Here is a 16,636-nt window from a genome sequence, read left to right on the forward strand (position 1 = left end):
TGATGATAATTTAAAATTAAGTTGTCTAATATAAATAATTAATTCCAAACAGATAAGTCGGATGCTGTAATTTTGAAACGGTGTCTCGGGCAATAGAAGTTTAAAGTGTTAATAGCTAAATACATTCTTTCAGTGTTGAAGGAAGCTAAAGATAACATGTAAGACATTCGTTTATTTACTGACTGATGTTGTTTCGTAGTTGCCACTACTCTAAAAGATATTGCAGATCGCGTTTTAGTTTTTTTAATATTTTATCTTCTTTTTTCACAATAGCAATTACATTTTTTGGTATAGCTTGCAGGCAAGTATTTTCAAAGTTAGTTATAGCTTCGTTAGGAATGAGCCTGGTCACTGAAGTGGTTTCGCAGTATTTTGTGAGAAATATGAGTGGAACCGCACAGTGCTATATCTTGTGTTGCACATTTTTTACCACACTCTGCGGTTCTAGACAGGACACTCTTGATGTTGTCTGGTATTAATCTCAAGGCACCAATGATTACGAGGATAACATCGGTTTTTACATTATACATTCGACAGATCTCGAAGCACAGATCCTTGTACAGCTTGAGAAGGCTAAGACGCGGTCGCCAAAATAAACGGCTTTGAAAAAGTATTCCAGATTTTGCGAGGTGATAGTATGGACAAAAAAGACAAGTGGATGTATTCCTCTTCTTGTTGCCCATGCGTACAGCATGCTGTAATCGTCTGTTAGTGTTGTTGCTGTAAACCGTCTTCGGTCCTGGGTAGGAGCAGCACATAAATTAGTTCTAATGTAACTAGTCCGTGTTTTGATAAGTTTTTTGAAATCCTTTTAGATCGTAGTGTTATCTTACTTCTTGCCATCGTAATGGAAGTCTGTTATTCCACGCAGGAAATGGCAGACGTGATGTTCCGTTATGGCCTGGCAAATCGAAACATCCATAAAGACTGTGTCCTATGTGCTGAAAACATATCCAGAACGCAGTTATCCAGCTGTCTTTTCAGCGACTAGCAGAGTCTGGTTCTGTAACTCTAGCAGTGTCGGATCGTGTTGGACCTCTCACCAGGTGTACTCCCGTTGCGGAGGAGCGAGTATTGCAACAACTGGGGGAAGAGCCTGGAACAAGTGCACGTAGAATTCCAGCGTCTATCGGAGAGAGTCATTCTCTAGTCTAAGCGATCCTGCGCGAACATTTGCTATACCCATGTTATATACAGCATGTCCCAAGCCCTTCGTTGAAATGATGCAAAGATGTGGTGAAGATTTACTTTCTACATGAAAGACGTGTTGAAGATCTGCTTTTCACGACAAAGACACTGTTTTTAGACGAGGGTTGTTTCACGCGAGGGGGGAGGAGGAGCAGATGATCAGTGTTTAACGTCCCGTCGACAGCGAGGTCATTAGAGACGGAGCACAAATTGGATTAAGGAAGGATGCGAAGAAAGTCGGCCGTGCCCTTCTAAAGAAACCATCCCGGCACTTGCCTCAAGCGATGTAGGGAAATCACGGACCACCAATATCAGGATGGCCGGATGCAGGTTTGATCCCTAGTCCTCGCGAATGCGAGTCCAGTATGCTAACCATCGCGCCACCCAGCTCGGTCATCGACAATCTGGGATTCTTGTAGGTCAATTACAACGTTGTGAAAATGTGTACATTTCAGTCTCTCACTTTCCAAGCATTAATCCCGACTTGCGGGGTCTACTGTCATGGTTAACCGGATTTGGCGTGTTAAATTTAGGGGGTGGCCAGATGCCCTTCCTGTCGCCACACTGTAAACACCCCCCCCCCCCCCCCACCGGGACGGAATGTGTGCACTCCAACAGTCTGCGTAAGAGTAAACCATGGAATAGTGCAAACGTGTTTGAAATGTCTGCAAGTTGTGTAACCGAGGCGGAACGTGGCGACCAACCCAGTATTCACCTAGCAGGATGTGGAAAACCGCCTAAAAACCACATCCGTCGTCGGTAGTCCGCCGGGCGGATTCGATCCGGGGCTGGTGCGCCTACCGGAGTCCAGGAAGCAGCGCGTCAGCGCTCTCAGCTACCCTGGCGGGTAACGTGTACATTTCGCAATATAGTCAGAAAGTTGAGGTGAAATTACTGTTGCTTTCCAAAATATGTTCCACTTAGCACCCATTATTCCAAACGCACATTCAATTAATCGTCTTGGTCTCCAAAAGTGTTCTTTGAAATTTTCATTTCAAAGATCTAAAACCCATCAAAATTTCATAAAATGCCTCACGTATAGGTATGCCTAATCTCCAATGAGTGCAAAAAGCAATACAACTGATGTCTTGGCAGTGGAGGATCTGGCATTTATTAAGCTCCCCTTCTTGCACCAAGCGAAATACACTAAAAGAATTAAATCTACCCTTTCTCTTTCCTTCCCATATAACCCAAAATCGATTATAATTAATTTCCCCTAGGGATCTGTATCTGCTTGTAGTAAGACTGAATGAAAATTTTTAGGACTACAAAACGCAGTAACAGAATTTTCTCGGAGTTTTAGACGAGTGTGTTTTCTGTGAACATCACCGACTGCATTTGGAAAGTTATGCAACAGTAGTCAGAAACAGGCAGTCATATTTGAAGTGGCTGGAGGCAATCCCACAACCCTTTCGTAGTTGACTCCACAATTCTTACAACAGTTGTGAATTCTACTTTGAATGTGACCGCTATGTCTCCAAACCCAGTTCATAGTTCAGATTTCTAGGAATCTATAGCAAGTTTCTTTTCCTCGGCTATCGATGGTCCTCAAAAATGATATTTGATTGGAAAAAAAATTGTATTTGCTTGAATATCGGTTACATATCGAAGTTTCGCCTATTACTTATATGAGAAAATGTTCTACTCTTTGCATGCTATCATTTACTAAACTCTTGTTTCGATGAGGAATGTTACGAATATTTCATTCAGACATTTTCGCTAGCGCGCGAGTTCGTGGTGAACGACATTACGTACGATCTGTTTTCTCTAGATTGGTGACAGAGATATTCTTCTAAGTTAAAAAAAAATAATTCAGTGTGCTAGCTACATTTCATGAGCTGAAACATATGACCTAACATGCACAAGACGCAAATTCTTGGCGACCCTTATTTTTCAATGCAGACTTTTCGACATTCTTGCAGAAGTTTACATAATCCCGAGATACCACATTACGAAGGTTGGAACTTCAATAGTGGCAACTATTTATTCACAACCGATACGAAAGAGTTAGATGTTTACACGTGTCACCGTCCTTCAAAGTAGTCACCAGCGTTGTGTAGAACCCGTCGCCAGCGATGTGGAAGGCGTAGTATACCGTTAGCAGAGCCTGTCCTGATGATGGTGCGAATGCAGCGATCTACTGCCTGTCGAATCTCTGCAACAGTTCTGAAGCGAATGCCACGAAGCCAAAACTGAAACACCAGTCCAACGAATGGCGTCATTATGGGTCGCCACGAAAGTGGAAAGTGTCTCAGAGCCCCAGTATGGTGAAAGTTATGGTGATTCTCGTTTACGACTGTGTTGGTGTTATCCTAACGCATTACGTTTCTCCGCGGCAGACCGTCAATGCACAGTATTACTGTTCGGTTTTGGATCATCACCTGCCACCAGCTTTGCGAAAGTAGCGGCGACACTTTCTGCGCAACCCATCCTCCATTTTGCACGACAATGCGCGGGCGCATACAGCGCGAGCTGTGGCTGCTCTGTTCGGTCGACGGGACTGGGAAGTACTGTACCATCCACCATAATCCCTGGACTTAAGTCCTTGTAACTTTGATTTGATTCCGAAGGTGAAGGAACCGCTTTGTGGCATTCGCTTCATAACTATTCCAGAGATTCGACAGTCGTAAACGAGAATCACCATAACTTTCACCATACTGGGGCTCTGAGACACTTTCCACTTTCGTGGCGACCCATAATGACGCCATTCGTTGGACTGGTGTTTCAGTTTTGGCTTCGTGGCATTCGCTTCAGAACTGTTGCAGAGATTCGACAGGCAGTAGATCGCTGCATTCGCACCATCATCAGGACAGGCTCTGCTAACGGTATACTACGCCTTCCACATCGCTGGCGACGGGTTCTACACAACGCTGGTGACTACTTTGAAGGACGGTGACACGTGTAAACATCTAACTCTTTCGTATCGGTTGTGAATAAATAGTTGCCACTATTGAAGTTCCAACCTTCGTAATGTGGTATCTCGGGATTATGTAAACTACTGCAAGAATGTCGAAAAGTCTGCACCCTCAACAGAACAGGCTCTGCTGATGGTATACTACGGCTTCCGCATCGCTCGCAACGGGTTCTACACAACGCTGGTGAATACTCTGAAGGGCAGTAACAGATGCAAACATGTGACTCTTTCGTATCGGTTGTGAATAAATAGTTGCCACTATTTTAGTTCCAACCCTCATACATATGACAATTGACGAAATGATAGGCAGTTGTTCATTAAGCTGACGAGTAAAGCCACGAGATGCGCGAGACTCAAATTTTTTTGCCGAATAGTTCCTTTAAAATCGTTTGAGAAAGCTTGCTAATCGGCCGGCTTGCTGGTTTGCCGCCCACGCAGTGAATCGGCTCTTCCGTACCCCTCGCCAGTATACGTGGTGGCGAAGCAGCGTCGCGGCAGCTGCCCAATGCTCACCTCCGCTGTGCTGTGTTGCACCTCTCCTGATTCGGGACTTCGCAAATCAAGAACCCTTCTGAAAAACTAAAGATTTATCACGCGTGCACTGGCAGGCACTGATAACACGTTCCTGTAGTGTTTGTACATCGGTAATGAGGCTTACATTCATCAAAATTTGCAAGTGACACTAGTACAAAATCCCAAGGCATTAAGATTGGGAGACGGGAGAGGGAAGGAGGGGGGGAGGAAAGAGCCCGTCAACGTACAGAACATTCCAGACAACGGCACTGTCCATTAAATGCGTATATACACTGAAGAGCCAAAGAAACTGGTACACCTGCCTAATCTACATCTACATGGTTACTCTGCAATTCACACTTAAGTGCCTGGCGGAAGATTCATGGAACCATTTTCCTATTACTTCTCTACCATTCCACTCTCGAATGGCGGGTGGGAGAAAGGAACACCTAAATCTTTCCGTTCGAGCTCTGATTTCTCTTATTTTATTACGATGATCATTTCTCCCTACAGTGTGTTAACTGTAAGACGGCTGAGTTGTGAGGGGAGTGCGGGGACAGGAGGAAGCAAGCATTGGCTGGCGAGGGGAGAGGGAACAAGCCACGCCTACCAGTTGCAGTGCTGGCACTACAAATTGCCCGTCATGCTTACACGAAAGCAGACGAAAGGCTTGGAAGTAAACCTCGCTTTAAATGTTGTTCGTAAACGAAACTGAAATCGTCATGTACATTAAAATATATATGTTTGTCTACTATGCGCTCAGAAACCAGTCATCCGTCCGCCCCAGTAGCTGAGTGGTCAGCGTGACGGCTTGCCGTCATCTGGGCCCGGGTTCGATTCCCGGCTGGGTCGGAGATTTTCTCCGCTCAGGGACTGGGTGTTGTGTTGTGTTCATCATTTCATCCCCATCCGGCGTGCAGGTCGCCCAATGTGGCGCCGAATGTAATAAGACCTGCGATATGGCGGCCGGACCTGCCCCGCGAAGGGGCCTCCCGGCCAATGACGCCAAACGCTCATCATCATCATCACCAGTCATCCGATTGCAATGAAACTTTAGTGAGTTGTTCTCCGAACGCCCACGAAGGTTCCCAGCCGAAAAAAGACACATTCTTGAGGAGATATGACGTCATAAACAATGAGATGCCACCGCGGGAAAATACCCAGATTTATGCATCCACTATTTGAGAATGAGAGCACTTAGCGGCTAGCAACAAACGTTACATACAATTTCAAACATTTACGAAAGTTTCTCGCGGACACCCCCCACAAAATAATGAAAGGAAAAAAGGTTGTCGCTTACTACATTTTCTCAGTACATACCGTAAATCTGCCGCAGTAGGCATGACGTTTTAATGTATTATTTCGTTACTATTAACTCTAATCGCAACATATTTCGCATACAGTATCCACATATATCTGTGAATGCGCCGGCAAATTTACGTCTCTTTACGACGTATAATTCAGGAGGTATGATGTGGTAAACATAGAGATGCGTGGAAAAGTGCCGCGTCAGGCATGACGTTTTGTTCTATTATTTCTTCACTACTAACACTATTCGCAACTCGTTTCGAAAACGTGTTAAAAAAAGTATATAAAACCACGGACGTATTCCTAAAAAACGTTGTGCCAAAATTTTAAATCAATCAGTCAACAACTTTCCGAGATTTCTTCCGTTGCGAAGCACGGGCGTAGAGCAGATGGGAAAGCAACTGCCTCTTCACTCATTTTGATAACGTTTAGCACAACTGCACAATAAAAACACGCAGAACAGTACAGCGCAAAACAATAACGAAGCAGACGACAATGGCTACCTTGTACAACACAGTCAGCTACGTAATGTTGGCAGCAGTCGAAACTGCGTGCCCACCGAAGCCTCCCGACGTTTACCGACTTTTACCGATTCAGGACTAGGAGAGGTCTGCCATCTAAAAGTTTACACACTGTACGTAGGTGGGTGTCAACAAAATATTTTCGCATTCGGAAGAGAAAGTTGGTGATTGAAATTTCGTAAATAGATAAAGAGAACCGCCTTTGTTTCAGTGATTGCCACTCCAACTCGCGTATCATATCAGCGACTCTCACCCCTATTGCGCGATAACGCGAAACGAGCTGGCCTTCTTTGCACTTACTCGATGTCCTCCGTCAATCCTACCTGGTAAAGATCCCATACGGCGCAGCAATATTCCAGCAGAGGACCGACAAGTGTAATGAAGGCTGTCTCTTTAGTGGGATTGTCACATCTTCTGAGTGTTCTGCCGACAAAGCGCAGTCTTTGTTTCGCGTTCCCCACAATATTATCTGTGTGTTCTTTCCAATTTTAAGTTACTCGTAATTGTAATTCCTATGTATTTAGTCGAATTGACAGCCCTTAGATTTGTGCGATTTATCCTATACCCAAAATTTATCGGATTTCTTTTTGTACCGTTCATGGCATCCGGAAGCACCCTTTCCACATCGTCGATGACTCCCCCCAGTATGCACACGGAGTGCTCATTGGCTTTCTTCCCGTCCTTAGCTGCCATATACCTAAGGGGCTCCATCACCCACCTAACATCGGAGTTCGCAATGACAAGAGATCCCACCCTCTGCGCTTGTCCGGACCTCTCAGGAAGGCCGAGACCGCCCTTGCTGGCTCAGAAGTACTTTCAGCAGTGGGCAGCACCTCAAACCTGTTACGGAGGCGTAAGGGTACAGCCTTGCGGCCAGCACCAACTTTCGCCTTCCGCCCAGGGATTCGCGACCCCGCCACGGTTCCCCAATCACTGTCAGACAGATGTCGACCGGCAGGGACGTCAGAATCCGAGGGCGCAGGGGCATCAGGGATCCCAGGCGATGCTACAGGGCCCCCGCGAGCTCGCAGAAGTGCCACAACACGACGTGGCATGGACTCGACTAATGTCTGTAGGAATGCTGGAGGAAACGGACACCATGAATCCAGCAGGGCTGTCCATAAATCCGTGATAGTACGAGGGGGTGGAGATCTCTTCTGAACAGCACGTTGCAAGGCATTCCAGATATGCTCACTAAGGTACATGTCTAGAGGGTTTGGTGGGCAGCGGAAGTGTTTAAACTGAGAATAGTGTTCCTGGAGTGCTAGTTCTGCAAGGTTCGCAAGAGAGCTTCTGTGAAGTTTGGAAGGTAGGTGACGAGGTACTGGCAGAATTTAGGCTGTGAGGAGTAGTCGTGAGGTAGCTCAGATGATGGAGCACTTGCCCGTGAATGGCAAAAATCTCGAGTTAAGTTTCATATCAGCGCACACTCCCTGCAGAGTGAAAATTTCATTCTGGAAACTTTTCACAATGTTTGGTATCTTGAAAGAAGTTGTTGATTCAGTTGTTTTTGTAAGCATGGTGATGCATATCTTCAGTGCGAATACAGTGAAGAGTGGCTGTTGAAATCTCCACTTCTTGTGCACGATGGCGACTTGAGGTCCATCGACTCTCGGCCACTCTTGCGACCTGCCGCGGAGTTTATTCCTGAATGACCTAAAAGAGTTCGTGTCGTGGGTTTTACATCAACAATTAATAACAGTTTCGTGTAGCTCAGAGACAGAGTGCAAGTATTTTAGCTGGACGTCACTTCGGGGTGTTAGGGTACCTAACCTACTCCATTTATTCACTGGAGAAAGGGGACCGTAGAATCACAATCACGTGTCGTTCATTGGGACTTCTCACATAGCTGAGAAGTGAAGGTTAGATCAAAGGCAGACCGAAAATTTCTGAGATTCGATCCCACCACCTCTGTTTCTTGGCAGGCGCTTGGCCTCTAGACCACCTGGCTTGACACATCAACAATTGAACCAGTACTTTCGAATTTTTCGATTATTCTTTTCAAAAAAATGGTTCAAATGGCTCTGAGCACTATGGGACTTAACTTCTAAGGTCATCAGTCCCCTAGAACTTAGAACTATTTAAACCTAACTAACCTAAGGACATCACACACATCCATGCCCGAGGCAGGATTCGAACCTGCGACCGTAGCGGTCGCGCGGTTCCAGACTGTAGCGCCTAGAATCGCTCGACGATATTTTTTTCAGAGATGATGTATTTTGGAACATAGTTTGTGCCGGAAATTGTACGCACGAGTCGTAGCAAACTAGGTTTCACAGTTTTGAAACAAGAACGGAATGTTGTCTCGTGTATCGTTCCACTTCTACTAACTGCTCTAAATTCTTTATCGACCTGTCACAATTACGGATTTCCAAAATGACGTGCAGCTGAAATTCTGCGCTTTTAACTTAACAACATTAAAAACAACCGAAACCATACCGTGACAAGACAGTGTTAAATCTGACACTTTTACATACGCAAGCTACAGAAATGCCGTGTAATGATAGCTATACAATCTGATCGAGAGTATCGGAAGGCGCCCCGGTAATGCAGAATTGAGCAGTAGGTGTCACGAGAGGCGGAGTCGCCAATGTGAAACTGGGCGTGGAGAGGGTTGTGTTGCCAGTAGGGAAGCAGGAACGGCAGTAGGAGTCGGTGAGGCGAGCTCACACTCATGTCGGACAATTAGATCGGTACCAAACGTTGTTTGTCAATAGAGTATCAACCAAAACACCGGTTAGTTCGTGCTGTGTGGTCGTCCAATAGAACAGGCGTAAACGGTAATTAAAAGTAACAGACCCACGGAGCACACGAAAAGCGTATCTGTCATTATTTTGTCGTTAATCTCTCGTGGATGAGTTGGTAGAGCGTACGGTCGTCGTACCCAAGATCCCGCGTTCAAACCCCACTGGTTACCTGTTTACGCGTGGAACTGGCACAATATTTTCCTGACATGTAAAAGGACTCTTCGGAGTTTGAAGCAATGTTCTTTTGGCAATCTGCTTTTTCTTCATTACTTCAACTTTATGTACTTGTAGATATTATTATTATTATTATTATTATTATTATTATTATTATTAGTACTACTACTACTACTACTACTACTACTACTACTACTACTTCCGCGCCTGTGATGCAATTCTTTCTTTTTTTCTTCCTTTTCTCTGTCTCTTTTATTTCTTTTTTCTTTTCTGATTGAATATTCTGTGAAATTAAAATTGTGCCTTATAGATTTACTGATTTCAAAGAAACGAAGCGAAAGGAGACTGTGACGAGAAAATTGCTGTAAAGTCCAAGCAGCCCTTTTACGTGTGATAAACATGATGTCGCTAATAACACCTTCACGCATAATAGAGTAAAAACAAAAACTCATCAGTGGGGTTTCAACCAAGGACCCTTTATACGAAGATGCAACGCTCTACCGTCTTCCCCACGGAACCTATACATGTCTGTTATTCACAGTTATGCTTTTCCTGTGCTCCGTATGTATTTATTAATTTCGTTTATTTATTTACACGTCAACGACGAAATTGAAGAGCAAATCTCAAAGGTCATGGAACGTGTCAGTTCATGAAATACCAACATAAAAGTAATAACAGATAAAAACAAAAAAATGGTTCAAATGGCTCTGAGCACTATGGGACTCAACTGCTGTGGTCATAAGTCCCCTAGAACTTAGAACTACTTAAACCTAACTAACCTAAGGACAGCACACAACACCCAGCCATCACGAGGTAGAGAAAATCCCTGACCCCGCCGGGAATCGAACCCGGGTACCCGGGCGTGGGAAGCGAGAACGCTACCGCACGACCACGAGATGCGGGCAGATAAAAACAAAATGTTTATGAACCTGCAGCCGGCCGGGGTGGCGGAGCGGTTCTAGGCGCTACAGTCTGGAACCGCGCGACCGCTACGCTCACAGGTTCGAATCCTGCCTCGGGCATGGATGTGTGTGATGTCCTTAGGTTAGTTAGGTTAATTAGGTTTAAGTAGTTCTAAGTTCTAGGGGACTGATGGCCTTAGAAGTTAAGTCCCATAGTGCTCAGAGCCATTTGAACCATTTTTGAACCTGCAAAAGTCAAGCCAAAAGTTTAAGTAAACGCAATCAACAATACAGCAAGAGTCAACTTAGTTTTTCAAGGAACTCCTCGGCAGAATAGAAAGAGTGACACATGAGGAAATCTCTTCAGTTTCGATTTGAAAGCGCGTGGATTACTGCTAAGATTTTTTAATTTTAGTGGTAGCTTATTGAAAATGGATGCAGCAGTATACTGCACACCTATTAAGGAAGTCCGATCCAAATGCAGGTTTGATTTCTGCGTAGTATTAACTGAGTGAAAGCTGCTTATTCTTGAGAATAAGCTAATACTGTTAACAGGAAATGACAGTAAGGAATGTATATATTGAGTGGCCAATGTCAAAATGCCCAGACTCGTGAACAGGGGTCGATAAGAGGTTCGTGAACTTAACACCACTTATTGCCCGAACCGCCCGTTTATGAACTAAAAATGTCCTTTTAGAATGGGAAGAGTTACCCCAGATAGGCCATAAGCGAGTGAAAATAAGCAAAGTAGACTAAATTTAGTGTCGAACGATCACTCACTTCAGATACCGTTCGAATAATAAAAATGGCAGCATTAAGTCTTTGAACAAGGTCCTGAACGTGGGCTTTCCATGACAATTTACTATCTGAATACCTAGAAATTTGAACTGTTCAGTTTCACTAATGACATTGCTATTCTGTGAAATTAAAACGTCAGGTTTTGTTGAATTTTTTTAAAAACTGTAAAAACTTGTGGTGGAACTTTTCATTGACGTTTACATCTGTTTACTGAACGACAGGACGTAGTACGAACTGAATCGGTGTTGTGGTTGATACTCTATCGACATAAAACGTGTGGTACCGATCTGGAGGGTTGGGTGTCACTAACTTCCAACGTGGTGTAGTCACTGTATGTCACTTGAGTGACAAATCCATCAGTGGAAACCCTTCCAAATCCACCTAAGTCGACTGTTGACGTGATTGCGATATGGAAACGCAAAGGAACAACTGCAGCTAAACCGAGACCAGGCAGAGCTGTACTGACGCACTGAGAATGCTTGTAAAAAATCTCGTAAAATCACAGGAAGGAATCAGACGTGAGTTCCAAAAGTGCTGCCGTCAGTCCAGCCAGCACAATTACTGCGCCTAGCGTGTTGAAGAGAATAGCGTACAGCGATCGAGCAGCTCCTCATAAGCCACACATTTCTGTAGTCAGCGATAAGCGATACTTGTCCACTGGATGCCGGACGGCGTGTAGCGCGCGATTTGCAGTGATGAGTCACGCCGTAACCTGTGAAAGTGCCACGGAACGGTTTTGATTTTGGGAATGCGTGGGGAACATTACCAGGTATCAGTTGTGTACGGAGGAGGCGGTGTTACGGTATAGCGGTTTCAGAGTAGGGTGTGGTTCCCTTATTTCCCTTAAGAGGACTGAAAATGCTGAAGGATGTGAACGCATTTTCTGCTGCCTACAGTAGAGGAACAATTTGGATACTATGAGTGCATTAGCATGACAATGACAATGCACTGTGTCCTGAAGGAACATGGCGAGTCTGCGGATGATAACACTCCTGAACCGGACTGGCCTGCCCAGAGACCCGACCTGAACTCAGTGGAATTTCTTTGGAATGAGTTAAAACGTAGACCTCACTCCAGATTCTGCGTCCAACATTACTACTGTCTCTGGTTTCGGATCTTGGGGGAACAATGGCTTGTCGTTTGTTCACGTCATTGACAGTATCTCCAACAGAATTACAGCTGTCGTAAAGGGAGAGGGAGACTTTTGATCAGATAGTGAATGTAGTAATATTTATTTTTTATAAACCAAAAGACTTGGTCTCTCACTGTGCAAAATGAAAAGCCGTTTCGAGTATTTGAAAACAAAATTTTGGGGAAAATTTTCGGAGCAAAAAGGGATGACATTAGCGGAGAGAGGCGAAAACTGCATAACGAAGAGGTTCACGAACTGTCTTCAAGCCGTGACATAATCAGTATTACTAAATCACGTAGGCTGCGATGGGTGGGTCACGTAGCTCGAATGGATGAGGGCAAGGCAGCGGGCAGAGTAAAGGAAAGGTGCCTAATGTGACACACTTTTGTAAACCCTTCTGGAAGACCTAAAAATAAGTGCAATTGTATTTTTTGTGATGGTAATAATATCTTGCATTATTTAATTTTATCATACAATTATCGTATTTACAATAATAAACAATCCTTCAGAGTAGTTATTAAATCTTCACAAACAAGGCATTTCGTAGAAATGAGATCAAGGTTTCCTAATATGAGACAATAATAATATTGTGCTTTAATTATTTTATTACAGAATAATGACATATGAATAAACAATTTTTACATGTTCATTCATTTCTGTTATCCTTCACTAACTGCACACTACTTAGGTTTATATTTACGACATCCGGGGCGAACAAAATTCTCTTCTGTGGCACCACAATCTTCAGCGATAACATTTCGTGCACTGTGCCCATTTCTCCCCGTGTTTGTCTTCAGAAAAGCGCCCAGTACAGAACAGACAGTCTGCGTCATCGTCATCACTGCTGTCTGAGTCCCCACTGTCATCAAGATGGACATCGGATGCCGAGTCACTACACGATTCTTCTGCTTTAGGTCTACGATTTGAAGGTTTTCCACTCTTCTCCCCAAATAATTTTCTGGCTGCTTTCTTGGCTTCAGCCTCTGATTTCTTCTGTTTAGATTCTTGCAATTGCTTCACATAAGGAGTTGAAGTTAGTAACGCAGCGGAGCAGTAACGCGGTGTTCGTCCTATTTGACTATCTCCAGGTAGTTTTGCGATGTGTGGGAGAGGTCTGATGTCTGCCGGGCTGATAGTTTGACCATCACCATCAGTAGTTTCATTTCCGTTCTTGGCATCTCTTTCTTGAAGAGCGTCAGCATGGCGATGAATTTTTTATGAGTACTGTGAACGGAGTACTTTGAATTTGGAGTAATATTGATCAACTTCTGCGCAAAATACTGCCTTGAAAGAAAGTTCCAGAAAACATTCCAATTTCTGATCATAAGACTAGCCAAAGTAATTCCTGTTTTTGATAATTTAATCGAATTAAAATAAACGCAGTAGCCAAAATTTTGCTACAATAAATGATAAAATATTCTTGTTGTTGTTGTTGTTGTTGCGGTCTTCAGTCCTGAGACTAGTTTGATGCAGCTCTCCATGCTACTCTATCCTGTGCAAGCTTCATCATCTCCCAGTACCTACAGCAACCTACATCCTTCTGAATCTGCTTATTGTATTCATCTCTTGGTCTCCCTCTACGATTTTTACGCTCCACGCTGTCCTCCAATACTAAATTGGTGATCCCTTGATGCCTCAGAACATGTCCTACCAACCGATCCCTTCTTCTTGTCAAGTTGTGCCACAAACTCCACTCCTCCCCAATTCTATTCAATACCTTCTCATTAGTTATGTGACCTACCCATCTAATCTTCAGCATTCTTCTGTAGCACTACATTTCGAAAGCTTCTATTCTCTTCCTGTCTAAACTATTTATCGTCCATGTTTCACTTCCATACTTTCAGAAACGACTTCCTGACACTTAAATCTATGCTCGATATTAACAAATTTCTCTTCTTCAGAAATGCTTTGCTTGCCATTGCCAGTCTACATTTTATATCCTCTCTACTTCGACCATCATCAGTTATTTTGCTCCCCAAACAGCAAAACTCCTTTACTACTTTGTCTCATTTCCTAATCTAATTCCCTCAGCATCACCCGACTTAATTCGACTACATTCCATTATCTTCGTTTTGCTTTTGTTGATGTTCATCTTATATCCTCCTTTCAAGACCCTATCCATTGCGTTCAACTGCTCTTCCAAGTCCTTTGCTGTCTCTGACAGAATTACAATGTCATTGGCGAACCTCAAAGTTTTTATTTCTCCTCCATGGATTTTAATACCTACTCCGAATTTTTCTTTTGTTTCCTTTACTGCTTGCTCAATATACAGATTGAACAACATCGGGGAGAGGCTACAACCCTGTCTCACTCCTTTCCCAACCACTGCTTCCCTTTCATACTCCTCGACTCTTATAACTGCCATCTGGTTTCTGTACAAATTGTAAATAGCCTTTCGCTCCCTGTATTTTACCCCTGCCACCTTCAGAATTTGAAAGAGAGTGTTCCAGTCTACAAATGCTAGAAACGTAGGTTTGCCTTTCCTTAATCTAGCTTCTAAGATAAGTCGTAGGGTCAGTATTGTCTCACGTGTTCCAGATAGTATTCCGTGAATTACATATAACAAATCGTGAGAGAACGAGTTCCCCTAATATCCGATAGGTATCGTAATATGCGACACTGTCGCGTATTTGGATCCCCATAGCCGGCCGAAGTGGCCGTGCGGTTAAAGGCGCTGCAGCCTGAAACCGCAAGACCGCTACGGTCGCAGGTTCGAATCCTGCCTCGGGCATGGATGTTTGTGATGTCCTTAGGTTAGTTAGGTTTAACTAGTTCTAAGTTCTAGGGGACTAATGACCTCAGCAGTTGAGTCCCATAGTGCTCAGAGCCATTTGAACCATTTGATCCCCATACTATCGCATATTAGGAATTTTGCCATCTTACACAAAGAATCACGCACTTGCTAACAACTTACGTTGGAAAATGAATCTAATTGTTAATAATTATAGGTAATACAGTCACAAATAACAACAATAAAAGAGTGCAGTAATATCCACTCGCCTTTAAGCTGAAATATTGTCTTAAGACCGACGTCGCAAAAACTCCAAACACAAGAAATTTTGTATGAGCCTCTACATACTGTGTCCGGCTCAACTATGGCGTCATACTCGCTATGTCGTCGTCTGGCACGCAATATACGTGTTTAAGAAACTCTCCACCAGAGTGCAACCCCTAACATGAGCACAGTTGGGGTGTCTCATATTAGGGAACTATCTCATAATAGGCACCTTTCCTCTACTGGTAGGGCACTTAGAGGGAAAAAGTCCTGTGGGGAGACCGAGGCGTAGATGGGAGGACAATGTGAAGGCTGATTTGAGGAGCCTAGGTATTGGAGGTGAATGGAAGGAAATAGCCCAAGACAGGGACACATGGCGAAAATACGTTGCTGCGGTAATGGACTCTCGAGTCCGGTATGACCAGTGTGTGTGTGTGTGTGTGTGTGTGTGTGTGTGTGTGTGTGTGTGTGTGTGTAAACCAAAACAGACACAGCCGAAAGCAGTGTTCCCAGCAGATGTGGCTCTTGTGTTGCAGGTGATACAGTTCGCCGCCCACAGCCTGAATGTGACGCGGTCGCAGTCCATCCCCTGCTACAACGTCTCGCTCCCCTGCCGCTGGGATTGGCACAGTGAGTACATGTCTCCTTGCTGCTGCTGCTGCGCGTCAGGCTGTAGAGAGCAGAGCTCGCGCAAAATAACGCTCGTCCCGGCCCAGAAATGCTTCCTCGTCCTGAGCACTGGGCGAGTCCTGGCAGCACCACTTCTGTAGTCGTCCACTCAATGAAGGAAAACTAGGAGAACAAAATTCGTGCAGTCACAAATTTGTCTATAGTGATTGGGTGAGGAGTATAATGAATTACTGAAAATTTTGACTGATGGGTGCTTTGTATGGAACCTTTTCTATGTCTTTTTGACTACCTCGAAAACCGCACGACCTAGTGAAAAATGTTTTCCATTAAAGAATCAAGATACATTAAATTTTCTACAAGAAAGGTCCCATTATTTTTTGCCTAGGACGAGTAATTTTTGGATTCAGGTTTTTAAACAATAGTGTTTTAATGGTATAAAATTGATGTTCATTTATCAACGAAATGGGTTAAGAACAAACAGTAAATGTGTTGCCACATCTAACAAGGGAACCTCCCCATCGCACCCCCTCAGATTTAGTTATAAGTTGGCACAGTGGATAGGCCTTGAAAAACTGAACACAGATCAATCGAGAAAACAGGAAGAAGTTGTGTGGAACCGTGAAAAAAATTACTAAAATATACAAACTGAGTAGTCCATATGCAAGATAGGCAACATCAAGGAGAACGCGATCTCAGCAGCGCCGTGGTCCCGTGGTTAGCGTGAGTAGCTGCGGAATGAGAGGTCCTTGGTTCAAGTCTTCCCTCGAGTGAAAATTTTGCTTTCTTTATTTTCGCAAAGTTATGATCTGTCCGT

The 16,636-nt window shown here is 44.0% G+C and overlaps 1 protein-coding gene across 1 annotated transcript in view; it reads left to right on the top strand.

The window, feature by feature from the left end:
• The window catches only part of LOC126428423 (angiotensin-converting enzyme-related protein-like), a 279,896-nt gene that overhangs the window by 151,954 nt on the left and 111,306 nt on the right, over positions 1-16,636 (top strand). The window contains exon 3 of the mRNA XM_050090350.1: positions 15,729-15,822. Within this exon, the coding sequence (XP_049946307.1) occupies positions 15,729-15,822 (94 nt within the window). The remainder of the gene's footprint in view (positions 1-15,728; positions 15,823-16,636) is intronic.

Source organism: Schistocerca serialis, chromosome 12 (assembly GCF_023864345.2).
Source record: "Schistocerca serialis cubense isolate TAMUIC-IGC-003099 chromosome 12, iqSchSeri2.2, whole genome shotgun sequence".
Taxonomy (NCBI): domain Eukaryota; kingdom Metazoa; phylum Arthropoda; class Insecta; order Orthoptera; family Acrididae; genus Schistocerca; species Schistocerca serialis.